The sequence below is a fragment of the Podarcis pityusensis genome (genome assembly GCF_964106645.2).
Source record: "Podarcis pityusensis genome assembly, chromosome: 10".
Lineage (NCBI taxonomy): Eukaryota > Metazoa > Chordata > Lepidosauria > Squamata > Lacertidae > Podarcis > Podarcis pityusensis.
The window spans coordinates 39,526,046-39,552,453 of record NC_138035.1 but is presented as its reverse complement, the minus strand read 5'-3'; the positions used below and the strand labels follow the sequence as shown (position 1 = coordinate 39,552,453).

Here is a 26,408-nt window from a genome sequence, read left to right as displayed (position 1 = left end):
CCCCGGACAACCAGGGCGACCAACCTAAGGTCCATAGCAAGGCCAATGAACTAAAACCCTGAGCTCAAAGGGAGTGGAGGGTGGGTGACTCGCGACGGGACGACGGAGAAGAATGAGGCCGAGGAGAGGCTGGCGCCGCAGCAAAAGGCTGCTGTACACGCCCCCTCGGAGGCACCTGGTTGGGTGCCTGCCGAGGGGCGTGGGCGCCAGCCAGGTGAGAGGAGGAGGCAGGGGGCTACCGCCCCCTGCTAGGGGCGGAGCTCGGGCTCCCGACCACAACCACTCCCCTCTCTTCCAGGGAGGAGAGTCTTTGTTGGTCTCTATGGTGCTACTGGACAATTTTATATATATATTTGAGTATCTAAGCAGTTCTGCTAGGACAAGGAATTTTAGCTGTGCAATGGAACTTCTCCACCCTTTTCTCTCCTTGTGCATACCTTCCAACATTCCTCAGGTGAAAATGGGGACATTTCTCACTCCCCCACCCCCAAATGACCTTCCTTGATCTCCCATGTTTGTCCTCCACCATCTGCAGAGCATTTTCTATCAGAAGAAGGGCAAGTTCTGTCACCACTACACCAACGGGACACAGCACGCACACCTTCCACTTTCCTGAGAATCCTGATTTTATTTTACTTTATTCTTTGGTAAATTTACAAAAAGGAAAAAAAATACACATATAAATAAATATTAGAAAGGCACAAGGTCAGACACAAACAGCCAAAACATTAATAATAATAATAATAATCAGGACTCCTTGTGCTCTGCTCTATTCCCCCTTTCTTCCCACTGAGGGAAGGCTCACAAGGCTGAGCCTTGGTGGCTTCAGTCTCTCCTCCTTGCCTGCTCTCCAGCAGTCACTATAAGCTGCCCAAGGGAAGAAGCTGGCAGAAACAGCCATGGAGAAGCCATGATCCTCTCTTGCAGGCACAGTTACCATCATCACTTGTGACAAGTGCTGGCTCATTCTCCTCCCCAACTTCAAGAACAGAGGCACTTGCAGGGAAAATAGGGACATTCCAGGGAAGGTGGCTCATCAGGAGTGAACTTTGGTCTTTCCAATTTCAGCAGCACCTTGTGTGAGGACAAAATTCGCTGTGCCCCCGCCTCACAGCTTCCATTCTGCTCTATTCATTATGCCATAGCTGTGATGCACCATGGCACCACCTAGGCTTGGCGCCCAAGGTGGAGGAACTGGTCACACTACACTAAATTCACCTCTGGATTCATAAATCTACCTTTGGGTATTCTCAGTGTCTGACTACAGACTGCTGCATGGCATGCACACCTTTTTGGCCCTTAAGCCTGATCACGCTGGCACAGCACGTTCTCAATGCACCAGGATGGTACCCCTCATGAGGCACCACCTCACAGAAGTTCTTTGAATATGCAGCTTCTCTCGGGGCTTGTCCTTGGGATGTTGGGGCCCACTTACTTAGTGTCAGGCGGCTGCAAGCAACTCCCACGGCCGGTTATCCAGGAATGTACAAAGACAAAGAAAAGTTCCTTACCATCCACTTTTTATTCGGTATTTACAGAGACAGACTTTGGAACACAGCCTCTTGGACAATGGCATTGTCCCGAGTAACTCTCCATCCCTCTTCTCTCCCACTTCCTCATTTGTCATCAGCATCATCTCCTCTACAGGTGCTGCTACATGACCTCTGTTTTCGAGTTCTTTGCTCTCCGGCTTCTGGGAGGGGGCGGGGTCTGGAGTCTTTTGAAAGACACTGTATCCATCAGCTGTTGTCCCCCTGGTGCTTCCTCTTTCTCCTCCTCCTCCTCTCCCACTATTTCCCAATGTTTCACCTCATCTGCCTCTGAGCTGTGACCCCCCACAAACCTCTGTTGTAATTCTGAACTGTCTTCCTCTTCTCTGGAAGGGTCAGTCTGCAAAGGCGTTCCTCCTCTGCCCAGTTCCTCCTCTGCCCAGTCCCTGACACTTAGGATATAGGTGGTGACATTCATGGTAGAATGAGCTCTGCCAACCTTTCAGATCCAGGCCACTGGCAGAAGGGAGTCCTCAGCTTGTCAAGGATACATCTACCCTCATCAGGTTAATCACTGCTTGATACACTTTAAAACTTTCAGTTCTCTTAAATGCCTGTGCTGCAGTAGCTGATAATAAACTTGACAGAATACCCACATGCCTATGTGACTAAATATAGATAGGGCCATGGTATGTGGTTTAATCCATAAAATAGTATTTTGGCCCTTCAGCAGTCCATTTTCATTGGGAACTAATTTGCAGAAACAACATGTATATATGAGCTGTGTATATAATTTTTTTCAGATCCAATTGTTTGTTAAACAGCTCGCTGACTGATGTTTAGTTAGATGAATTAGCAATTTAATAAGTAAAGTCGTAATGGTTTTTGAACAAATGGGCCGCACAGCTTTTGATCCATTTTCTTAAAACAGGATGAATGACAGAAAGCATTTGTTTTACAAAACAGGCACTCTTGGCTAGTGATCCCAACCACATTTATTTGTGTGAGAAGTCCGTGAAAGGATAGATGAATGAACCACTTGACTTCCAGTCTGTGTCACTTTTGTATAACAAGCAAAAATCCAAGTTCTGGGAAACATTTTCATTGGTTATTGTCAGGGAACTGCCATCAGTGCCGGAGGGAGAGAGCAAAATCCAGAGGGATTCCAGAGAGCATCCAGGGATTGGGAGAGGCAGCCCATCTTCTGGGGAAGAGAATCAGCGTAGCACTAGTGGAGAAGGGGGGCAGATGGGGGAAGTGGCGAGGCGGTCCCATGACTCCTTGCCGGGGACCAGCGAGGAGAGTAAAGGTCCTCCGCTGCCTACACCCTCCTTGCGCAGAAGGCTTTCGTGCAGAGAGAGTAGGAGGAGACTAGGCGTCAAAGAGCTTCTTTGCTGGAAGAAGTTTAAGAAACGCCCACTCACGGATTCTGCCAGCGATTGAGACAGCCACGGGTGAGTGGCTGTCTGGACAGAAAAGGTTCACTCAGGCAACCCAGCCAGGTGTTTGCACCGGCTTACGCACGAGCAACCCCTAGAACCACTACAGTTATACAGATAGGAATAATTACCCTTGTGGTTTTCTCCCCTTTCTGTTTCTTTTTTCCTGCTTTTATATCCAGATCATAGAATCTTAGAACCATAGAATTGCAGGGTCGGAAGAGACTACAAGAGTTATTTGGGTCAACCCCCTGCAATGCAAGAATCTTTTGCCCAAAATGGGACTCGAACCCACAGCCCTGAGATTAAGAGTCTCATGCTCTACCAACGGAGCTATCACAAATCTTCCTTTTTTAAAAAAATAAATTTGTTTCTCCTTGTGATACACTTTGACATTGATCCATAACTATCATATTTCTGTCAGGTAATATGTATATTGTACAATATGCTACGTTGTGCATTCCAAGTTATGTCATGATTGGAGACAGATAAATTAGAATGTTTCTGGACCACCTAAGTTTCACACACACAGTCATAAATCTGTTGCATCCTGTTTCTGTGGTAAGCTGCAGATTTATTTTTTAAAAAGAAATTCAGATAAAAATTTCTGATTTAAGTATTATTTAAATACATATTTATCACACTTCTTATCAAAGTACATGACAGCACTGGAGCTGGCTTGGCACCTTTCTGCCCACTGAATGACCTGTTTAGGGGCTTTTTGCAGGATGACACAGACTGAGTTTGGCAGGACTGAGGAGAGGGACACCTTTCCCTAATCCAATGCCCCCTGCAGTCCAGTGCAAATCACACTTACCTCAGAGTCAGACTCATGGAATAGGATTTACTTCTAAGTAGACATGGTTAGATTTGTACTGTTGTTCTGGGAGGTGTGGATTAGGTCAGTTCGTATTGGAATTTCTCAAGTGTCCCTGGGCCAATACAGCCAGCATCACTTAGGGCAGGTTCATATGATATCATAGGAGCCAACTCCAGGGAGCTTGGCACCCTCAAAGTCAATGAGAAAAGCCAGCAGGCAGCAGCACTGCTCCAAGAGAGAAATAGTTCAGCTCCACCCTCCACAGCCAGCCAGCAAGGCATACTTTTCTGCGAGGAGGAGCTTGGACACAGAGGCAGTGACGGTGCCCCTCCCCATAGAAAAGGATGCCTCACTGGCTGGCTACAGAGAAGAGTAGGAAGAAGAGGTGCTGACCTAAGCAACATGGATGTGTGGCATCACACACACACACACACCTGCATGTCACACGTGCAACATACAGGTGTGGGCATGTGATGTTGCACATCCATGTTGCGGTGGCAGGCACCCACAATCCTGAGGGCGAGCTGGCACTCCTGTATGATTCACTCCCCATGTCAAGGCAACTGAAAGTGCTTAAACATGATGGCATATGTGTAACGGTACATCGTCTGAAGTCCCTTAGTATTTTGTGCATGGCCTTTACCAAAGAATCATAGAATTGTAGCGTTGGAAGGGACCAAAGGGGTTATATAGTCTAACCCATGCAATGCAGGAATCATAGCTAAATGATCACTGGCAGATGCCCACCCAACCTCTGTTAATAAACCTCCATCACCAGCTCCTCATCCTTCCCTGCCTGCCTGCCCCCAGGGGTCACCCAGCCCCAGAGCCCAGCCTGGCCTTACTGCATCCCCAGCAGAGGCCGGCAACCACAGAGGCTCTGCACACACCAGGTAGAGGGCTCCGTCTGCCTTCTTTACACTCCTGAGGGTGCACTCCTGTGGTTGGGCTGCCCATCAGCCAGGCTACACTTCGGCCAGCCAGCACTTACTTACTCATCTCTCAGTATGCCAAACACCCCAAATGGCAGTGGGAGCCACCCAGGCCCACAGTAAGCAGGTGTGGATGGAGGGAGGTAGAGAAGGGACAACCCCAATGCAGTCTGGCCTGGTGCTCCTCTCTGTGGGCATCTGGGGGGATTCACCCAACAAAGGCTGTGTTGGCTGGCCAGGCTCCCCCATGCACAGGTGGGCAGGCGGTGCAGCTTGGCTCTGGTGGTGGGGAGTCACTCTGCTGACATCGGTGACTTGCCTGCCCTGGGCAGTGGCAATCCATGCTATGCCACTGACCCATGGTATCAATATATGAGGACCAGTACCTCATTTTTTATTATTTTATTATTTTATTATTAATAAGCAGCTATCCTATCTTTAAAAGACATCTGAAGGCAGAAGTTCATGGAAGTTTTTAATATTTTTTATCCTGGTCTGTGACTGTAAAAAAAATAAAAAATAAAAATTAACGCTGTATTGTTTTTAACACTTGATTATGAGCCGCCCAGAGTGGCTTGGGAAACTCAGCCAGATGGGCGGGGTATAAATAATAAATTATTATTATATTATTATTAATATTTTCCACCCCCAAAAACAGTGCCTAAATGTTTCAGTTTCTGAGTGGTATTGCATTTTCATTGCATTTCTATTTAGGGATGCATGGACTCCAAGAAAAATGTAGTCTTTTCAAACTCTTTTTTATCTCCTTCAGCTTATCAAATGACTTTTCTGAACTGGAACCTCCACAGTTGCTTTAGCATTTTGCTTTAGGCACAATCAAACAGTAGCAATATGTGCTGCTTTGATCAGCTTATAAGAAATGCTACAAAGGGAGACTTTCCTGCCATTTTTTCCTAACCTTAGTAGATAACCGTTAGAAAGAGTTTTAAGACCTGGTCTTCAGTGGGCTGCCTTTGTGTCCTTCTGTGTCTTGAGACCAACAAATTGGAAATGATTGCTAGAATCAAGCCATGTAATTAGACAGCATAACATCTAATATACTCCTTTTGTCAGTGCGCCAGAGAGAAATTTTCTATAAATGACACATTACACCATAAAAACCCCACTTTCAACAGGCCTGTTAATGATGATAAATAAAGAACTTGTGGAAAATCAAGCAATTAATGCATTGGAAGCTTTCCACTGGAGTCACTAATAAGGCATCAGGAAATGCAAACACATACATAAACAAACCCTTTGTGAATAAACTGTTTTAGATTACTACAGGGTTTTTTTGGGAATAAGCACCCCTAACCTCAGCAGTAATGTCTTTTATGCCATTAAAATAAATCAAATTATTCATTTAAGAAAGATGATGTGCAAAGCAAGTTCTTTTTATTAGAAAGTATTAGTTACACAGATGTATAATTTTATTTTGTGGACAAATCAGATAAGGCAGCTACATTATGTTTTTGTTTATTAACCATCAAATAATGCATTACAGGCATAATGCACTGCTGGTAATAAATGCTGAAATTTAGAATGTAGGAGGATATTATTGAGTAATTCAAACTGAGGCTATGTTAAGTAGGACACTCTGTGAAATAAAGAACAGAAGGTCCTGGCATGATAGTAGGCATAATATTGGATCCATTAGCACAGTAAATGTCCTTCGGGGGTTTGGCAGTCTGTCACTTTGGCAGGTGCAATCATTATTTAACAAAATGTCCCAACATTTCTTACATTGCCCAGACCTGTGTTTTGCACATGCACTCCCTTTCTACATAGTAGTCCATTAACTGCCATAGTGCATGATTTCAGCATAATGCTAAGTTCCAGACTGTACGGAGCTGAGAGTCTGCATGAAATTGTTGGAAGAAGATGGGCCAAAAGTGAAGACACTAGCGGAACTAAGGGATCTGCAGGGAGAGATGGAGGGAGATGGAGAGATGGAGGGAGAAAATTGCAAGTGTTTAATGAATTGGTGGTGGAGGTAATGGTGGGGGTTATATGTATTTATTGTAAAGTGGGTAATGTCCTAATTGAAATGTCATTTCCTTATATAAGGAACATCCACAAGTATAAGAAAGATGATAATTTGCCATTATGTAATCTGTCATTTCCCCAACCAGAAGGTTGAATGAAAAAAAGAGAGAAGTAGTCATAAATAAGTTCAAACCCAATACAAATATGTTTGACTGGTTTAGACCTGGTAGGTGCATGGATTCTTTACTTTCTTTACTTTAATCTGTTTCTTCCTGTTTTAGCCAAGTAATATGGATCTGCCTTAGATGCGATGCTAAGATCTTTGGAGAAGGGCCTGGTGAAGGTTGACTGATGTTTTTGAATTCTGCATACACTACTATGTTTGTATTTTGTATGTTTTTTGTGTTTGATCTGAAACTCAATAAACATTAGAGAAAGAGAGATTGGAAAAGAGTGCCACAAATGTCTATGCTTTAAGACAGACCTATGAGCTTCTATATGCTGCTGGACTCCAACAGCTTTCACCCCAAGACAACATGGCCAATGGTCAGGTATGATGAGAGTTGGAATCCAGAAACATCTGGAGGCTCATAGGCCCCTCAGCCCTTTTCTAATACATTTACAGCCCAATCTTCTAATGATTTTCCTCACATTAAACATCATATCAAATAAGAACATTCACAGGAAACATCCACTAAAGCCAGCTAAAAGATAACAAATACCTATAAAAGCCCATTAGAAAAGGAAAGAATTCAGGAAATTGTGCAAAAAAACACCCATTAAGGCAACTGGGCTTAGAGAGAGTTCCAGAGTTGAAGTACTACCACACATACAAAAAGTGTTTGCTACTACTCTTTCTTTCCTGTCCAAATCAGGGTATTTGACAAATGTACAGCTTGTAAAATGTACATTGACTATGCAAAAGCCTTTGACTGTGTCGACCACAGCAAACTATAGCAAGTTCTTAAAGAAATGGTGCCTCATAACCTCGTCTGTCTCCTGAGAAATCTCTATGTGGGACAAGAAGCTGCAGTTAGAACTGGATATGGGACAAATGATTGGTTCAAAATTGGGAAAGAAGTACTACAAGGCTGTATATTGTCTCCCTGCTTATTTAACTTATATACAGAATTCATCATGTGAAAGGCTGGGCTGGATGAATCCCAAGCTGGAATTAAGATTGCCGGAAGAAATATCAACAACCTCAGATATGCAGATGACACAACCTTGATGGCAGAAAGTGAGGAGGAATTAAAGAACCTTTTAATGAGGGTGAAAGAGGAGAGCGCAAAATATAGTCTGAAGCTCAACATCAAAAAAATGAAGATCATGGCCACTGGGCCCATCAGTTCCTGGTAAATAGAAGGGGAAGAAATGGAGGCAGTGAGAGATTTTACTTTCTTGGGCTCCATGATCACTGCTGATGGTGACAGCAGTCACAAAATTAAAAGACACCTGCTTCTTGGGAGAAAAGCAATGACAAACCTAGATAGCATCTTAAAAAGCAGAGACATCACCTTGCCAACAAAGGTCCGTATAGTTAAAGCTATGGTTTTCCCAGTAGTGATGTATGGAAGTGAGAGCTGGACCATAAAGAAGGCTGATCACTGAAGAATTGATGCTTTTGAATTATGGTGCTGGAGGAGACTCTTGAGAGTCCCATGGACTGCAAGAAGATCAAACCTATTCATTCTGAAGGAAATCAGCCCTGAGTGCTCACTGGAAGGACAGATCATGAAGCTGAAGCTCCAATACTTTGAACACCTCATGAGAAGACTCCCTGGAAAAGACCCTAATGTTGGGAAAGATTGAGGGCACAAGGAGAAGGGGACGACAGGGGACGAGATGGTTGGACAGTGTCCTCGAAGCTACCAGCATGAGTTTGACCAAACTACAGGAGGCAGTGAAAGACAGGAGGACCTGGAGTGATCTGGTCCATGGGGTTACGAAGAGTCAGACATGACTAAACAACAACAACAGGCTTGTCTCAAGCCATACTGCTAATTAATGAGTCACACCTGGCACTCTCAAATGCTCCAGAGATGCCAATAAATATATTGCTATTGTTATCTGAATTTCACATCAGCTCATGAGTGTTTTGGACACCCTGGACATCGGAAACTGCCTTATACCAGGTCAGAAATATAAAATGGAAGTCAGCCTTAATTACTGAGTCCCAACTGGCATTCTCAAAATCTCTGGAGATGCAAATAAACTCTGCCATAAATATGGCATATGTCGTTCAAAGTTTCCTTCACTATACTTCTGTAAAGTCCTTCCCACTCTCCATTGCCTCTCTTGCAACCTGCTCCAATGAGTCTGACCTTATTTAAACTGCATCTTTTTTAGACATATACCGTATGCAAGACACACCCCGAGCCTTTTAATAAGCAAAAAATTGGGTTGTTCCAGCATTGTTAGATATAAGATCTGTAAGTGGGGAAAGACTTTCCTTACACTGCTGCACCTAAAGCTCATTGGACTCCCAAACCACAATCCTAATCTAGTTGGATTTTACAAGTGACACTGAAATTCAGTGGAATTTACTGCCATGGAAATGTAGAAGGCGTTACCATTTTTCAAACAGCCTTTTCTATTTTTCCCCCATCCCCAATTTTCCATCAATATAATACCTAAAAATTCAAACCTTGTTTCACAGAGACACCCTCATCAAGGGCATATATTGTATTCTCAGAAGTTTGAAGTTCTTTTTTTCCTGAGCATTTAAGTAGGCAGAAAGAAATATTTCTCTGAGATGAATAAGTGAACATGGAGCCAACTCAGAAAATAATGAATTATCAACCATATAGATTTGTCACTGCAGTAAGGAATAATGGATGCTGCATGCACAATTACAAGTATGTATGAGAGACTGAAAAACCAGCCTGCTTCTTGTTAATTTCATATTTGCAGATTTATTAGGGAGGTAAAGATTTATTCAAGTAAATCCTTCTAATGACAGCAGACACTAGACATAAAAAAAATACAGTCGGGAGATAGTAACCATGACAGACACAAAGAGAAACTAGAACAAAGCTTTGTGCAAGAGGAACAGAAGTAGGGAGGGGAAGAATACACACACACACACACACACACACACACACACACACACAATGCATTGTGCTATACATCATACAAAAAATGAACAAATGCCTTTCCTTTAGGAAAGCTCAATTTACATGTTGAAAAACAAATTCTCCCTGCATCATTAAACCTTAGCAAAGTGGATGCATAGTTTGGGATAAATTCTGTTTACTCCATTTCACACACAATTCTACCTCCCCCCCTCTCTCTCCCCCCCTCCTCCGCCCCAAGCCATTGAGGCGGACTTTCTTAATAGTTGTTTGAAACAATCCTGGGATAGATGAAAAGGCTGAATGGTTACAGTATAAGCACTTGAGAGTTTAACTGATTTCAGTGGGAAAGATTCAAGCACTTGCTGCAGTCTCTTGGGACTTAATGACTGCCTCACTTTGACTGAATTATGCCCAACATTACAATACAGCATCTTTCCCTGTTTGCGAGTGAAGCCTGCGTAGGAGCTGCTGCCGACTCGCTGAAGGAATGCTACTGAGTACCTGAAGTCCTGAACAAAGATGGGTTGCAGAACATGGCAAGCAGCCAATAATGAGAAGCAGGGAGTGTTAATCCTATATCAAAATGTGAAATACTTAACTTTGGGAGCTAAAAGAAAGATAAAGGTCACATCTATACCAGTTTACCTCTCAAGGAGTCACAATTCTCTAAACTTTTAACACATTACAGTTTTCAGGATTGCTTGGGAGAAGCCATGTGCTTTAAATGTATCATGTGGGTGGTGTTTAAACCAGAGTTCCTGTAACCTAGAGTGTTGTCCCAACACTGATACTGAAGGGTACTATACCACCACATTTAAGGTTGTGTTTCACTGCAGAATATCAGCTCTCAATTGCCCTATTTCTGAGGAGTCCCCTCTGATGAAGTTGGTAGGTTTCCTGTTACTTCTGAGGATGGAGCAGTAAAATGAAGGCAGGAAGCTGAAAGGCTGAGTACCTGGGGAAGAATCGTGGGAGTGAGGTGGAAGATGGACATGAACTCTACTTCTGGCACAGGTCTAGAGATACTTTGAGTTTCCTAAAGCTCACCTCAATTTCACTCAGGAAATAACTGGGTTTTTTCAGATGGGTGGAATGGGAGATATTAGAGGGGCACTTGTAGCCCCTCAAATGCATTCATAGCCCATGTTGATACACTTATTAAAAGGGGATGGAAATGGGAGTGTGTTTTGGGGCTGGGAGTTACTCTTCTGTGAGTGGAAAATAGCAATTTTGATCAATTTTTTATCTGAGCTGGATAAGTGTGTGAGGGCTTCAAACACCTTTGAGGCTACAAAGTTCATTTCCAAGCTGGGATTGGATGAACATCAATGGGATCTCTACATGGAAATAACCCCCTGAGTTCACCCCTAATTGCCTACCTGCCTGCCAAGTTTTGTAACAGCAAGTGCTCAAGAGTCTTACTCTGGCACTGGGTAAGAAATATTTGCCTTAGTGGCTGTTTCCCAAGTTGGTCAAAGGAGAGGGTTTTTGTTTGATGTCTCAGGGCTCCTCCTCTTATGCAAAAGTGCCTGAGTCTAGGTCCTGAGTTCCATGGCATAGTCACCTGAACACAGCAAAAAAAAAGAAAGAAAAAAAATTAGGCATGCCCAATGGAAGTCAAGGACAAGACCAGACTTGAACTCTGATGTCAGAGGATGGGGAAGACTGTGGGGTAGCAGCCATGTGTGGAGATAGCCCCAGAAATGCCTGCCTTGTTGGAGACTCCCACAGGAAGGAGACCCCAAGAGCTTAGATCCTCATCATTTGCTTTGCTCAAGATGGCAACGCCGACCCTGCTCCTTGGAAACCTCCTTGGTGTAGGAAGGCACTATGCTGTTACAATCCAACAGGCAAAAAGAGCAGAAGGCTTCCAAGCCCCCAAAGGGCCAACAGCTTCTGTCACAGGGGTTGGAGCTAGAATAACCCTGTAGCTACAGAACAATTAAAAGCCAGCTGTTGCTGTTGCAATTTCTAGCTTGCTGCTCTGAGTGCCCTGGCTTGTATCCAAATCTTACCCTCTGTGGCGGAGCTTCATGCTCCGACACCAGGGTGTGTGTGTGTGGAGAGAAGGTGGGGACGGGGCTTGAGTGCATCCCAGGGGCCTGGCATGCCACCTGTGGGGGTGGGGCACCCAGTGCAGGCAGGGGGGCAGCCGCAATGGCACCCCACCAGGATCGCACTGCTGGGGGCGGTATGTTCCCCCTGCACTCCTCTTCTTCCACCAGTGCTTACCCCTTCCTTGACTTTCATATGTGTCATCTAACTACACAGAGAGGTAATCATTTGTTGACTACAACCACACAATGAGTTGAAAAGGGATATGGAGAAAATGCATATGAAACAATCTCCCTGATTCTCTTTGTATCAGATTTCCCCCCCCCCCTTTAAAGAGCATTTTGCACCATGTCCAAAGCTTGCAAAGTGCTTCAGGTGTGACCTGTCCTTTCATAAGCCCATATCACGTCCAAAGTAGCTAGCATCCATATTTGTGAAAGAGACTTTTGAATGATGAGATTTTCCTGAGTTGGAGGATATCAATCATTTGTTGTGAGTCAGCCCTGAGTATAAGAAAAATATTCCTATTTGTCTAAAGGAAAAAAGAAGCATTGTACCTCTCTCACCCCAAAATGTGCATGACTCACTTGAGAGCGCTAGATTTCCTACTGATATTGACCTTGAAATGCATCAACTCTCATTTCACAATGCTCTAGCCATTTCAGCTCGCAAATAAAAGACATCTTAGTATTAAAGGCCTCAAGAAACAAAATGTATTAACTAGATCACTTTAATGCTGCCTTAGTAAAGTTGTAACCTCTGTGATCCCCATTATAGAAGAGAATGTATTCTACTTGCTCTTGAATGTACATGGTCAAAACACTTATATCCCAACTATTTCTATGCTATTGAATTGCTACATTACTTGCTGTGTGTTAGGAAAACAGCTTACTTTGTTAAGTCTGACATGCTTTGAGTATGAACGCAAACATTCTACAGGACAATACTCTTTACGTCATTCTTGCATAAGGCATCTTGTGCTTTCTTAGACTAAGCAAAGAAAAATTGTATCAGGAAAGTTGTCCCCCAAGAAGGGCTTTCATTTCATATCTGCTATCAAATGTCTTTACAATGCTACAACAATTCATTTTCTCAGTATTATTATTCCTTTTAAATCAAGGCTGGGAGACCTGTGGTCCTCCAGATGTTGTTGGATTCCAGAACTGCAACCAGCATGGCAAATGGCTAGGGATGGTGGGAGTTGGAGTCCAACAATATCTGGAGAAGTACAGGTTTCTCATTCCTATTCTGGTAGTTCCAAATTACTAAGGCTACAATCCTGTACCCACATAACTGGGAGTAACCCCAACCAAACTCAGTGGGACTTACCTCTGAGCAGAAATTTATGGGATAGTGCTTTATAGTAGTTCTAAATTACTCCGTTCCTTGTTTTTGATCAACTCTTAACTTCCCTTCCTGTGAAGTTAAACCCATGAATCCAGACTATAGAGTCTGTAGTGTTCTTTCAATAGTTATATAAGCAAGACAGGACTGTCTCACGCAAAAGTTATGGTGAATTTGTTATTGTATCTCACATCTGTATAAATGTATTTATTTATTTATTACATTTATATTCCCTCTTTCTTCCAAAGAGCTTATGGTGGCTTCTTCCCCTCTTTATTTTCTCCTCACAACAACCCTGTGAGGCAGGTAGGCTGACAGATACTTATTGGCCCAAGGTTCAGCACTCCAACCATTTCAACACACTGGCTTCTTAATTAAATTGCCCACTTATATAACAAATGGCACAAGAAGGATTTATATAAGTACACAATTTAAAGTTAGGAAACTGACCTGTGCAAAAAACCGCTTAAATTCTGAGTTTCTAAAATAATTTGATGCAATTTGATGCAATCCAGCCAAAAGATAAATATTTTTGAGTCCCGTTAATTTCAGTTAGAGTCTCCTGTTAAAATATATCAAAGTTCTAAGTCCTTAATTATAACAGGGTTGAATTTTACACCAGAACTCTGGAACACTAGAATTCATGGATATACGATGAAGCTGATTGATGGAAAATTCAGGACAGACAAAATAAAGTTATTCTATGCATAGCGTATAGTTAAAGTATGGATTCTGCTCCCACAAGAGGTACCCCGCTACTTGGATTGCATATCAGCTTTTTGCGCAGATAGTGGGTAATAGGTTGCTAAAATATCTGTGGGATAAAACTTGTATTTTAGAATATTCTTTTGGGTCTCATATGTCAACTTTCCCTGCCTCCATAGACCAACATGTTTTTAAAAAGGCTTAATATTTTCATTGGCTCCTATGCTCCAGTGAAGATGACAGACTTTGTGGGAGGAACATCTTAACGCTTTAAGAAAGCAAACTGAATTCTGCAGAGAGATGATTTCTACATCACTCCAAGTTCCCCTGTTTATTTTTTGTCAATGGCATTTTAAAAAAAGTTTGTGGTGGCATAGTTGTTAAATAAATACATGTCTCTCTCCTCCAATAGGAATTGGTTGTGTTACCATTTAAAATCCAATGCACAGAACCTTTAATCCTTCATGTATCACTTGGTGTAAGAGTCTGCATGTCAACAAGATTTATCTCTTAATACACACTTAGACAATAGGTGTTCTTTTGATTAATCTTGTGGCTAATTGTGTACTGAATGTACAGCTGCAAATTCCATCCAATTATTTTCTCAAGGATAATGACTAAATATACAGTACTTACAGATAACTGCACCTTTTAAATAATGCCTTAGCTTAAGCTCATAAATAATAGTTTACTCTGGTAATGGCACTGAAATCTATGGTGCTGATATACTGATCCTCTTAGTCAACAGAGAATTCTGTGCCGGCTGCTACACACAGTGTTCTCTTCCACTGAACACACAATTACTTCATTGATTGACAGTACTTGTCATCTGTTGGGACACAGGGCGTGGAATGCTCAGCTTTCATCCATTCAAACAGGTGATGAACAAAGCTACAACATCAGTCATCTGCTTGGGCAGTGTACACATGACGCAAGAGTACAACCCTACTGACACGTGATGTGAGCTTTTTCTGCACGCACAAAGGAAAATCAAGAAGGAGAAGACACGTGCAGAAATGTGACCCATCATAACTTACTGTTCAGAAATTACCAAAGATCTGAGGTAAGAAGCTAGCCTTTAAAACCTCATATGAAGGATAAGAACTTAAGGACAGTTCAAATGGTCCATGTGATCAAGCATCCTACTTCCCATCGTCAAAGCCAACAAGCGGGACAGCAAGGCAATAGCTATTTCCTGATTATATACTCTCCAGCAACTTTTTACCCATTTTACATTTGATGAAATTGTTTTATAGTATTTAGAATCTGTATGGATGATTTTATCATTTTAGAGTTTGTTAAATTGGTTTTAATCAACCTTAGAGCTTGCGCTTCTATGTTTTATTCTGTTTGATATGTAAACTACTTCAATGGCTTTAAGTTATGAAAAGGTTTGAACATTTGTTTATTATTCTTATGATTATGAAGAAGATCCTGAAGAAATATCCTACCCCCAATAACAAAAATAATTTTTTGAGAATTCTTATCAAATTCTTTTTTTGGCATCAGGGGATACAATTGCAGCTGCATCCATTCTTTGAATCCAAGGGTGATTTGGATTTTTCTTTGAAAGAAAACCACAGATACAAATAAAAGGAAAAACTTTGGGCTCTAGCATTTACTATAATATGAAAGGGCAAAAGAAATAATCAAGGGTTTTTATTTGCTTCCCAATCAGTTTTATACCACTAATTTTACTATTTCTTAATTCTTCTCTTTCCCTACTATTGGTAATATTATTGCCTTTCTTCAAACATATATACCAACAAGAAATCATTTTTTGTATTTATGAATAACTGCCTGCAAGAAAATGTCTTTGTATATATTCTGCTACATTCCTGAGCTGCCTTGTGGGACATCTTTGGGAGAAGAAAAGGTTAAGGAGTAAACCCTACACAAATCCAGAGTAGAATCCACAGTGGATGGTGCCCTTGCACCTCCTTCTGGCAACTCCTGCAGCCAACATGGTGCCAAATGTATTGCTCTGCTTTCCTTTGGATCACATCACTGAGGCCGAGAGGGGGTTCTTGCCATCTGGGCAGCCCAGGACCTCCAAATACATTGCCCAGACTTGCGCCCCAGAGAGGACTCTACACAGCTTGACTTCATCCCCAAAGATGCACTTCATTTTCTCTTGAGACAGATGGATGCCAACAGCAGCAATCTGAGCTCAAGTTATAACCTTAAGCAAAGCAGTGAGAAACTCTTGAGAGGAAAGAATGAAGAACCCAGTGGATTATGTACCTATCAGACCTTTGTTACAAATATACATTCCCAGGAAATGAGTTCGCCATACAGCAGCATTCAAGCTATCAAAACATCAACAGAAGAGAGAGTGAATGAAATATTCAATGGCTTTCCTCAATAAGAAAGGTAATAAAGAAAGCTATTGCTGGCAGCCACCCATTTGAAAAGGTAATATGGCTGTTTGCAAGCTGAGCAGTGCTTTTTTCTCCCTTCATTGAGCAAAGTTCCCTGCCGTTGAGTAACTGAACTTAATTTCTCAACGTCAACATCTCTGCTAATCCCACACCCGCTTTCAAAGCCAGCTCTGTTTAGCTTTACGTGGAACGAGCTGAATGTTTTACTTTCAAAGCAATAGGTGAAAGAGGAAGATTTCTCTCATGCTTCTCTACCTCAAAAGGGAAAATTACAAAATGACTATTCTGCTACTTAAGTGGGAAATTGGCCTTTTATGTTCATCAATCCAACTTGCATACATAAAGCAGGAGTGAATGGTATGTTTTCAAACTGCTTTACTTTTACCTTTGCTCTATACACAAGTTCCAAGACTTTTTTAAAAATACACTCACTAATCCCCTTGACTCCTGCAATCTTTTTTATCTCTGCCTACTAGTAATTTTGCCTCAACAAAGCTGTTCAACTTGGTCATTTTAAGTGATCCTCAATGAGACACTGACTATTCCCCCCATTTATTTTATTTATGTCCTTATTACGGTTCTATCCAGTGCTGGCTTTGCCTTTTCAGAAATCGCTTTCACTCATAAAACTTTGGCCTCAAATTGTTGCTGCCATACCTCCTCACTTAAACCGTTTGTCTTCTCAGCCATTCCTGAGAATCACTGACTAAAATGTGGTGCCCCAATTTATGTTAACAGAACTCTTTTGCATGAAGCAAATTCACCACTAGAAATACCAGCATCTCCATGACAAGGCACCCTTAACAAACAACAGTTCCTAGAATTATTTGGAAGAAGCCATGACTGTTTCAAGTGGTATAGTGCTTTAAATGTATGGTGTGAATATGGCCTTAGAGAGTTCATGAGAGAGGCAATATATGAACCAGGAACTTCCTGATTCATAGCTCTGTTCTATGATACACCATCTCATAGCAACAATGCACCAATTTAGGCAAAACTATATAGTGCAATGGTCTCTAGACACAAAGATTATTCTTCAAACATCTTTATCCATCACAGAGTATCTTGGGATAGGCAGTCAATATACCCCAAGAACCATTTCTCTCCACATAAACTAAGCCCATTCATCACCTGAGGCCCTTCTCTGCAAGCCCCCATGGAAGGAGTTTCAGAGGGTGATGACATCAAGGCCTTTTCAACGGTGGCTCCCCACTCATGGAATTATCTCTTCAAGGAGGCACATCTGGAATCATCACTATTTTCGTTTAGGTGTCAGGCAAAAACATTTCTTTCTACTGAGGCTTTCAACATTTAATTTGGAGAGCTTTAGGTATTTGTGGTCTCTTTTCAGTGGGTGGACTGTGTTAGATGTATTTTTTTTCATTTTGTTTTAGTTTTATACTGGTTTTAATCTTTGTAGTATTTTGTAAGTTGCTTTGGGTTACCTTTTGTTAGAAAAAAGACTAATAACTGCAATAAACGATCATAGTCAAGGTTGGGGATGATCTATAAAAAGGTTTACTTGGGCTCCAGACCTTGTCAGCTTGGAGCTGTTCAAGGTCCCATACTGTTGCTCTGGTCTGACACTACCTGCTCTTCTGATTGAGTGGTTGATTTACAGCTGCTGCTATCTTGCACCTCTCTCCCATATTGGAAGGTCCAACTCCTGATCCACTTAGAAGAGATGGATTAGATTAGGAATGAGGAACCTATGGGCCTGCAGATGTTCTTGGACTTCAGTTCCCATCATCCCTGCTCAACCGGCCATGCCAGTTGGAGTTGATGGGCATCTCAGACAACATCAGGAGGGTCTCAGATTCTATATCTCTGGATTAATTGATCCAGAATATGTAATATGATGATGCATCGAGATCCCACCACGAACATGGTAACAATATGAAAGGCACATTACAAAACCTCTAACTATAGTGCTAGCAGAACCATAAGTTTAGGGTTAGTGGAATGTTCAGTGTAAAATGTTCATCTTAAGGAAATGGATTCTAAATCCAAATTAATTTTAGTTTATCGTAACAAATTCTTTCCAGCTTCACACCTGAAGCAGATGGAAGGCGACTGTATCAGTAAATCAGTCCCTTCAAATTACTGTGGTTTATGAAGCTCATCTGCATTTTAATCAGACATAAAGGGTTTATTCTTGGAAAACCTCAAGAATACCAGTTTTTGCCACCTGGAAATACATGGGAGAATTCATAGTAAATCAAATAAAATATGTTGCACATTTTAATTTTGCATATATTTCTCTCTTGAGACTACAGTGTTACATAGTTACAGGTATCAATATTTTTTACTAGCAATGATATATTAGAACTCAGATAAGAAGCTGATTTTCTGCCATAAGCCCATTTAATTGGAGATTTAGGACTTTTTCAACAGTGTTACAAAAGTGCAATAATTTTAAAAATCCAAATGTAGTTGTGACACCTTCAAACAACTTCTATAATCTGAGTGTGGGTCAACCAGTTCCCACTTAGAGAGAGAACTAAAATGAGTGAATTCGTGGGTATCCATTATGTGCTATGAAAGCCCCTTGTAAGTGCACAGAATTCCTTGTGCTTTTGGAGGGAAGAAGAACCTTGTCAATCAACTAATTTAAACTCTGAAAAGAAAACAGTAGGAGTAGCTAACATGAAATGCCATACTGTGGTTCCCATTAGCGCCAGTCAGCATGGCTAATGGCAAGGGATGATGAGAGTTTTCCAACACCTGAAGGACAGCACATTGGCTAGCTTGCAATACAGACTCTGATCCAGATGCTGAAGTGTCCAGCTCCCAAAACTAAGTATTCCATGTATCCTTTTCCTCAGTTTTATTTGTTGCTTCAAACAGTTCCTTACAACCAAGTGCCATCTGAATATTAGGCATTATACACTCTTCACAACCATATTTCAGATATCTTTCCATCATATAACTGCATCATCATCAACTTTTCTGATTTGCTGTTCAGGTCACATGGAATCAGTTGGATAACTTCATTCTCTTTCCACCCATCTGACAAATAATTTCCCAAAGATGAAAAATGTGTGTACTTGCCTATAATATTTTTTTCAAAAGCTACCATACTCCTTGACCACATGCATTTAGTTTTCAGAATATATCACTTGTTTAATACTTTAGTTTACTGTTATTTCATTTAATTATCATAACATACCCTAATTGTTCGTGTTGGCTGGTGTTTATTTAATATCTTACTTTTTTGCTCTTGCTGTTTTCAACCATGGTGGTAGAGCTGAAACTCCATACCAGTATTGCATTTAGGATTCCAAGCCTCCACAGTTTTCTTGAAGTCTGGAGAGAAAGAAAAAATCATAATATATACCTCTTCAACTTATTACCACTAGTACTATTTCATTTATTATGAGCTGGATCCAACACTGCCCGTCTACGATCAATATGAGTTCACTGCAGACCTTCATGAATGAAAGTAGGGTGGGGACCATTTTTAGCCAAGCAAACTCCCACGTTGTTTCACAGCATCCTCCAACCCTCTAGAGCAGCTGGGCCAGCCCTATCATTAAGCAGAGATGGATGCAGCAAAGTGATGAGAGGTACCAGCTTGGGAACCCCCAAGGCAATCCCTAGGGGAAGAAGGCTCAGAGCCGGTGGATTGGTTGTGGGACTACAATGAGTAGTCAGAGGCAGAAGATTGGGAGGAGGATGTGTCAGAAGGTGAAGAGGCAACAGGGTTTAGTGAGCAGGAAGAGACTGTGGAAGAGCACAGTTCTGACTCAGAGGCAGAATAGGGGGATCAAAGGGGTGAGTCGAAGCAGGCTGCTGAAGACACCAGGGAATCCCCCTCTCCTGCTGTGACCAGCTCCCATCCCCCCTGGTCTCCCAGAACATAGAGACAAGTAAAAAGTACAGAACAAAGAGAGGCAAGACAAAGGAGCCTTAGGCTGCTGGTGAATAATAATAGTACAGTGGTACCTCGGGATGCGAACGGGATCCGTTCCGGAGCTCCGTTCGCATCCCAAATGGAACGCAAGACACAACGGCACATCTGCGCGTGCACGGGTCGCGTTTTGCCACTACCGTGCATGCGTGCAACGTAATTTTGAGAGTCTGCACATGCGCGAGCGGCAAAACCCAGAAGTAACACGCTCCGTTACTTCCGGGTTGCCATGGAGCGCAACTTGAACGCGCTCAACCCGAAACGCATTCAACTCGACGTATGACTGTAATAAACGTCATAAATAAACCTTTATTGTCGCTACACCACCTGTGTGCAGTGAAATTAAATGCCCCCCATATACACTCAGTCTTGTTCACACTCTGTGTGCTTGTCAGAAGTCAATTACACCACTATTATTATTATTTTTCCATTCAGCAGCCCAATAGCCCACAGATAAAAACGGTTCTTTAACCTGTTGGTGTGGCTGACTATACTTCTGTATCTCCTGCCCGAAGGTAGGAGATTAAAGAAGTGCTGGCCAGGGTGTGAGTCATCCCTAAGAATTTTCTTCGCTCTCCTGAGGCAGCTGTCTCCCGCAATGTCATCTAGCGAACTCTGAGGACAGCCCATGATGTCATGTGCTGTATTTGCCACCCTCTGTAGGGACTTCCTGTCTGTGGCTGTCAAACCAGCATACCACACTGTTATACAGTATGAAAGGACACTTTCTATTGTGGCCCTGTAGAAGGAGATCATCAATTTTTGTTTGACATTATTCTTTCGCAAGGCCCTGAGGAAATGGAGTCTCTGTTGGGCCTTCCTAACCACCTGAGTTGTATTGATTTTCGAAGTGAGGTCTTCACTAAGGTAAACTCCCAGAAATTTAAAGGAAGAGACTCTCTCCACACACACACCCCTGGTATACAACAGGGCTAGTTCCTCTCTCTACCTCCAAAAGTCCAACACCATCTCCTTTGTCTTGCTGATATTTAGGTTCAAGTTGTTCTCTAGGCTCCATGTGAAGACTTTTTGAACCTCCTCCCTATACGCTGATTCATCTCCACCTGTAATTAGACCCATTATGGTGATATCATCTGTAAATGTAATAATTGTGGTGGATGGATCAGGTGAAATGCAGTCATATGTATACAACGAGTACAGGTAGGGACTCAGCACACATTCCTGAAGGAACTGGGGGAGGAGCCTTAGAAAGCAGTAGGAAGAGGGGAGGGAACTTCAGTCCTTGCAACTGAACTGCCATATTGAGGCAAGACCTACTGGGAAGAGTTGCTGTGATCACAAGGCCTGCACTGTTTGGGTTTCTTTGAATAAAGAGTTAACTTCACTGAGTGTTTTATTGATGACTTACTCCTGACTCCGGCTCCTGATAGTCCTGTGTTGTCAATCCGGCACTTTCTTGAAATATTCAGTAACATCACTATGAATTTTAGTGAAGGAAGTGAAATGGGCTAATAGAATAAAGTTAGCACTGACAGTGTGACACAACGGGCATCTTGTCCATCAGTATAGGAAAATGACCACACCTCCAGGTATGCTAAAGCATGGGGAACTAGGCAGCATTGAGCAGCAAAATGGCCTGACTCAATAATTGTTGTTTGCCCTCCTGCTTCATTATGGAACCTTTTATAGCTGCTTAATTCAGGTACTTAGTTGTGAATGCTGCTAATCGAAGTAATCATGGAAAATTAGAGCTTTTTCACAAGGCAAGAACAACGTCTGCATTTATAGTCACATAAAATAGCAATAATTTCATTATGTGCTTTGTCACTTTCGCCCTCATACAGTTGTTTCTACCCATCTATATGCTGTATGCATAGGGGTGAGGGAGAGACTTTGTGGATGCCATAAGCATTTGCTGAAGGTTTGCTTGAGACACAATCCAACCATCTGCCATGCTGCAAGTGTTGACATGTCCCCAGCTGTCACTGGAAACCTGACTCCAATCTTGAGGATTGTTAAAGCATGTGAAGAAGAAAAGCATTCTTATTGCTTGACAGTGACCTATTGGTAAGAAACTCAGTGAAGTTCAAGCCTAGATAGATAGACAGACAGATGGATATTATGGCCATTAGATGATTGCAAGGATGATTGCAAGGGCAACTAGCGGAGGCTGCTGAGCATAAATGACTCATCACACCACTTTATCACAGAAGATTCCATAAAGCAAAATAAACTACACTTTTCTCTACAATCAGGGAGATTGCTTGGTGTTGTGAGATCTTTGCATGCAGTAGCTTGCAACTAAAGGTAAAGGGACCCTTGACCATTAGGTCCAGTCGCGGATGACTCTGGGGTTGCGAAGCTCATCTCGCTTTATTGGCCGAGGGAGCCGGCGTACAGCTTCCGGGTCATGTGGCCAGCATGACTAAGCCGCTTCTGGCGAACCAGAGCAGCGCACGGAAATGCAATTTACCTTCCCGCCGGAGGGGTACCTATTTATCTACTTGCACTTTGACGTGCTATCGAACTGCTAGGTTGGCAGGAGCAGGGACCGAGCAACGGGAGCTCACCCCGTCGCGGGGATTCAAACCACCGACCTTCTGATCAGCAAGTCCTAGGCTCTGTGGTTTAACCCACAGCGCCACCCACGTCCCATAGCTTGCAACTAGGCTTGGGCAAATATGGCAATTTTGGTTTCTCGGTTTCTCTTCCCACTCCCCATCTCCCCATTTCCACTTCAGTCTGCACAAATAATATATAATGCAACTGTTAATGAAATCAGTGACCATTTGGAGGCCGACTGCCAACCACCTGTTTAAAAAATGTATGGACATATTGACTAATTATTAACATTGCCCAGTCAACATTTCCTCAACTTAGAAAACAACAACCATTGAATAAATATTCATGCCATCAATGTAAAAGAGAGAGAAAAAGTCACTAATTATGCATATGCATCTGTGCTGAAGAAATACTCAACACTGCCAAGAGACTTCAAATTGTGGATACGTTTGGGATCTGAATAGCCTTGCATTGCAAATAATAATTTCAGAGAGAGTTGTAGTTCTTTCATTGCTTTTAATATCATGTATGTCCAGGAAAACAAACGTTACACTTTTATTTTTAAGCAAACAGAAATGCATCATGAGGAAAAACAAATTATATTTGTGCCAGATATTTAGATTCCTTCCTTCTTGCATAAATTGTTCAAATTGTACATTTTCTTAATGTTCATGATACAATTTCCCAGTAATGTGAAAGATTCCTTGGTAGCCAGTTACTGTTCTTTCTGACCTTTCACAAGATAGGTAGTAGCAAAGAAATTTGATAGTTTGGGATGTAAATACAAGGATGGACAAAGCAGGAAAGTACTGCTGGGTTAGAAGCACCCTGAGGGGCAGTAAGAAACTACTCTTTTGCTTTTGGGGTTTTGAGGCAAGATCAGTCCTTTGCTGCATATTGTAGAAGTAATTTTTGTCCCAATGTGCCCTGCTTGAATATTTCCAACACGCATATTACAAAGACACTTTTGGGTAAATAAATGCATATAGAAAGTGGAACAGAATAATGCCAGCAGCCACCACCTCCAACTCCTGTTTAGGCTCTCCACACATGATCGGGAACACTGCTTTTTATTAGTGAAGCAACCCAAACTTGTAACTGGTCAGTCTCAAGGACGAATCTGATGTCCAGATGAATACAAAGCTTTGGTGTCTCTCTAGTGAACTGAAATATTCTTGTAATTCTAACCAAGTTTGATTATGAGTTAATTCATTGTTTGTACACATTCATGTTGAGCATGCATCTTTGTTCATATTCAGATATTGATTGCTGCCGACTCTTGACTGAGGTATTAATTGGCATGATTTCTTCACCACAAGACACCAGGGATGATTACAACAACATAATACACAGTTATAAAAACCGATAAAACCATTACAATTATGAAACAAGAAAAGTCATTTCACTTGGAGCAGGACAGTATTCAGCAAAAGAGGTGAGTCCCACAAAACGAAATACAGTAGCTGTCAAAGGTCAATGTAAAGATGTGTGCCTTCATAATATGGTGAAAGGTAAACAATAAAGCACATAGGAAAAGCTAGACACATCTCTGTGGGGAGGGTGCTCCACAATTTAGGAGGTGCCACAGATAAAGCTCTCTCCTGGGCTGCCATGTTGCACACGTCTGAGGGTCATGGAACTATCAAGAGAGCCCCCTCAGTAGATCATAACATCTGAGAAGGTTAACAGGAATGAAAGCAGTCTTTCAAATATTTTGGACCCAAGTCATTTAGGCCTTCAAAATACTAAACCAGACCCACCAGGTGTCCCTATTTTCTAGGGACATCCCTGATTTAGAGAAGGTGTCCCAGTTTCTGATTTAATCCCAGAATGCCCTGCTTTTCCTTAGAAAAATGGGGGAAAAATTAAGGATGACATATTTTTGGATAATACCTTTTGTTTAAATCTTCAATAAAAATTATACAAAAAAGAAAAAGGTAACCCCACACAGAGCACATTGCAGTAGTCCAGTCAGAAACTCACCATAGCATGGAGTACAGTGGCCAGGTCATCACTGTCCAGGGACCACAGCTGGTGACCCAGCCATAGCTGGGAATGGGCACTCAGCCTCTGAGACTACCTGAGCCTCCAAAGACCATGCTTGATTCAGGAACACCTCTGAGCTACAAATCTGTTTCTTCCAGAACACTGTCAAGCTAAATACCATTCCTGTTCTCAAAAGCTGCTCCAACTGTTTTTACAAGCCTCCTCACAACTTGCACAAGTGGAAGAATAAAATAAACAAACTGGTGGTGTAATGAATTTTGGCAGGGAGAAATCTCTCTGGTTCACTGTGAAATCCTCACCTGTGTACCTGCACTATACCCTTATAGTAGAAACTGAAAATGTATCCGACAGGGGAAGATTCAGCTGGTAAGTTTATAGATATATTGGAAAGAGCAGGTAGGAGGTGCTTTGTCTAAAAAGAAATATGTTTTCACTCATTCCTCTTGCAAAAAAATCAATGCAGCTCACACCTGACATTTCCTACTCTTCTATTCAGGCACAAGTAACTCTGAGCCCATATTTATTTATTCAACTGTTAGAATGCTTTTGCACTTATTGTTGGCATCCATCTGTCTCAAGAGACAATGGAGTGTGCCTCGTGGAGTGAAGTCAAACTGCTGGAAAATCAGAGCACTTGCTGTGGCTGCAGAGACTGGTAACTTGTAACTGCTGGCTCCCATATTCTTTTTGCTGCGTTAGCTGCACCAAAGTGACATTTCCAGGATACAAGCCTGGTACAGTGGTAGCTCGGGTTACAGACGCTTCAGGTTACAGACTCCGCTAACCCAGAAATAGTACCTCGGGTTAAGAACTTTGCTTCAGGATGAGAAGAGAAATTGCCTGGTGGCGGCGCGGCGGCAGCGGGAGGCCCCATTAGCTAAAGTGGTCCTCAGGTTAGGAACAGTTTCAGGTTAAGAACAGACCTCCAGAACGAATTAAGTTCTTGACCTGAGGTCCTATTGTATAGAGGTCCTGGGTTGTCCAGACAATATGACCTCTCTCTCAGCCTCACTGATGTGGTCCAAAGGAAAGCACGCTTGGTTGCAGAGTTGCCAGAAGGAGATGTACAAGTTGCCATTCAGCCATCTTAGGGACTTTATTCCAGATTTGTGTAGTATTTACTCCTTAGTCAGGGAGAGAGACTCCATTCTGGGCTTCATGCATTTCAGCTGCAACCAGCAAAGCAGTTGTCCATGATTACCAGATAGGGAACAAACTCTACTATTTACCTGCAGCAAACAGATGTTTTGTGTGTGTTTATGAAACCCAGCAGGCCAGGATTTACTAGATGTGCACATTGGCCCAAATTACAAAGTGAATAGGGGTGATTCAGGTGAGGTTTTCAAAAGTCAAAATCAGATTGCATTGTTATCAAGGTTTATCAAGTTATTTCATGGAATCCTTAAAGTCCTGAGGACCTCTGTAAACTTGGGTATCCACACAAAATGTGTTGGCATTTAAAATAAAGCAACCACTCTGTTGTTGCTGCTGCTGTTGCTTTATTGCTATTGTGTTTGTGATTGCTGTTGAAGTAAAACCAAGGTAACTAGGAAAGTTACCCTGAACTCAAGAGGAGTGGAGAGAACCTTGATTTCATGACTAATAGGTCTAGGTTTAATCACATTGAATTATTTTCCTAGGCCACAATTAAAGTGATTTGTAATAACTAGTAGTCTTTTGTTTTCAAATGGTTGTGTTTTTCTGCAAGTTCTGCCTAGGAATGCAAGGTGTTCCAAAGA

General features: G+C 42.1%; 1 protein-coding gene and 1 long non-coding RNA gene across 4 annotated transcripts in view; one reads left to right on the top strand and one right to left on the bottom strand.

Annotated features, from left to right (window-relative positions):
* MGAT4C (MGAT4 family member C) overlaps positions 1-26,408 on the bottom strand; it is a 335,593-nt gene that overhangs the window by 236,345 nt on the left and 72,840 nt on the right. For 2 of the 3 annotated variants that reach the window (XM_080971494.1, XM_080971498.1), the window contains one exon: positions 19,440-19,535. In XM_080971494.1, coding sequence (XP_080827620.1) covers positions 19,440-19,466 — 27 coding nt within the window. In that variant the 5' untranslated portion in view covers positions 19,467-19,535. Of the gene's footprint in view, positions 1-19,398; positions 19,536-26,408 lie in introns of those variants that run through there. The other variant, XM_080971497.1, reaches the window with a different exon arrangement.
* On the top strand, positions 14,727-24,924 carry LOC308457568. The gene is made up of 4 exons (XR_013977003.1): positions 14,727-14,911; positions 15,992-16,221; positions 23,922-24,097; positions 24,807-24,924. It is a non-coding gene; the product is annotated as an uncharacterized lncRNA (long non-coding RNA).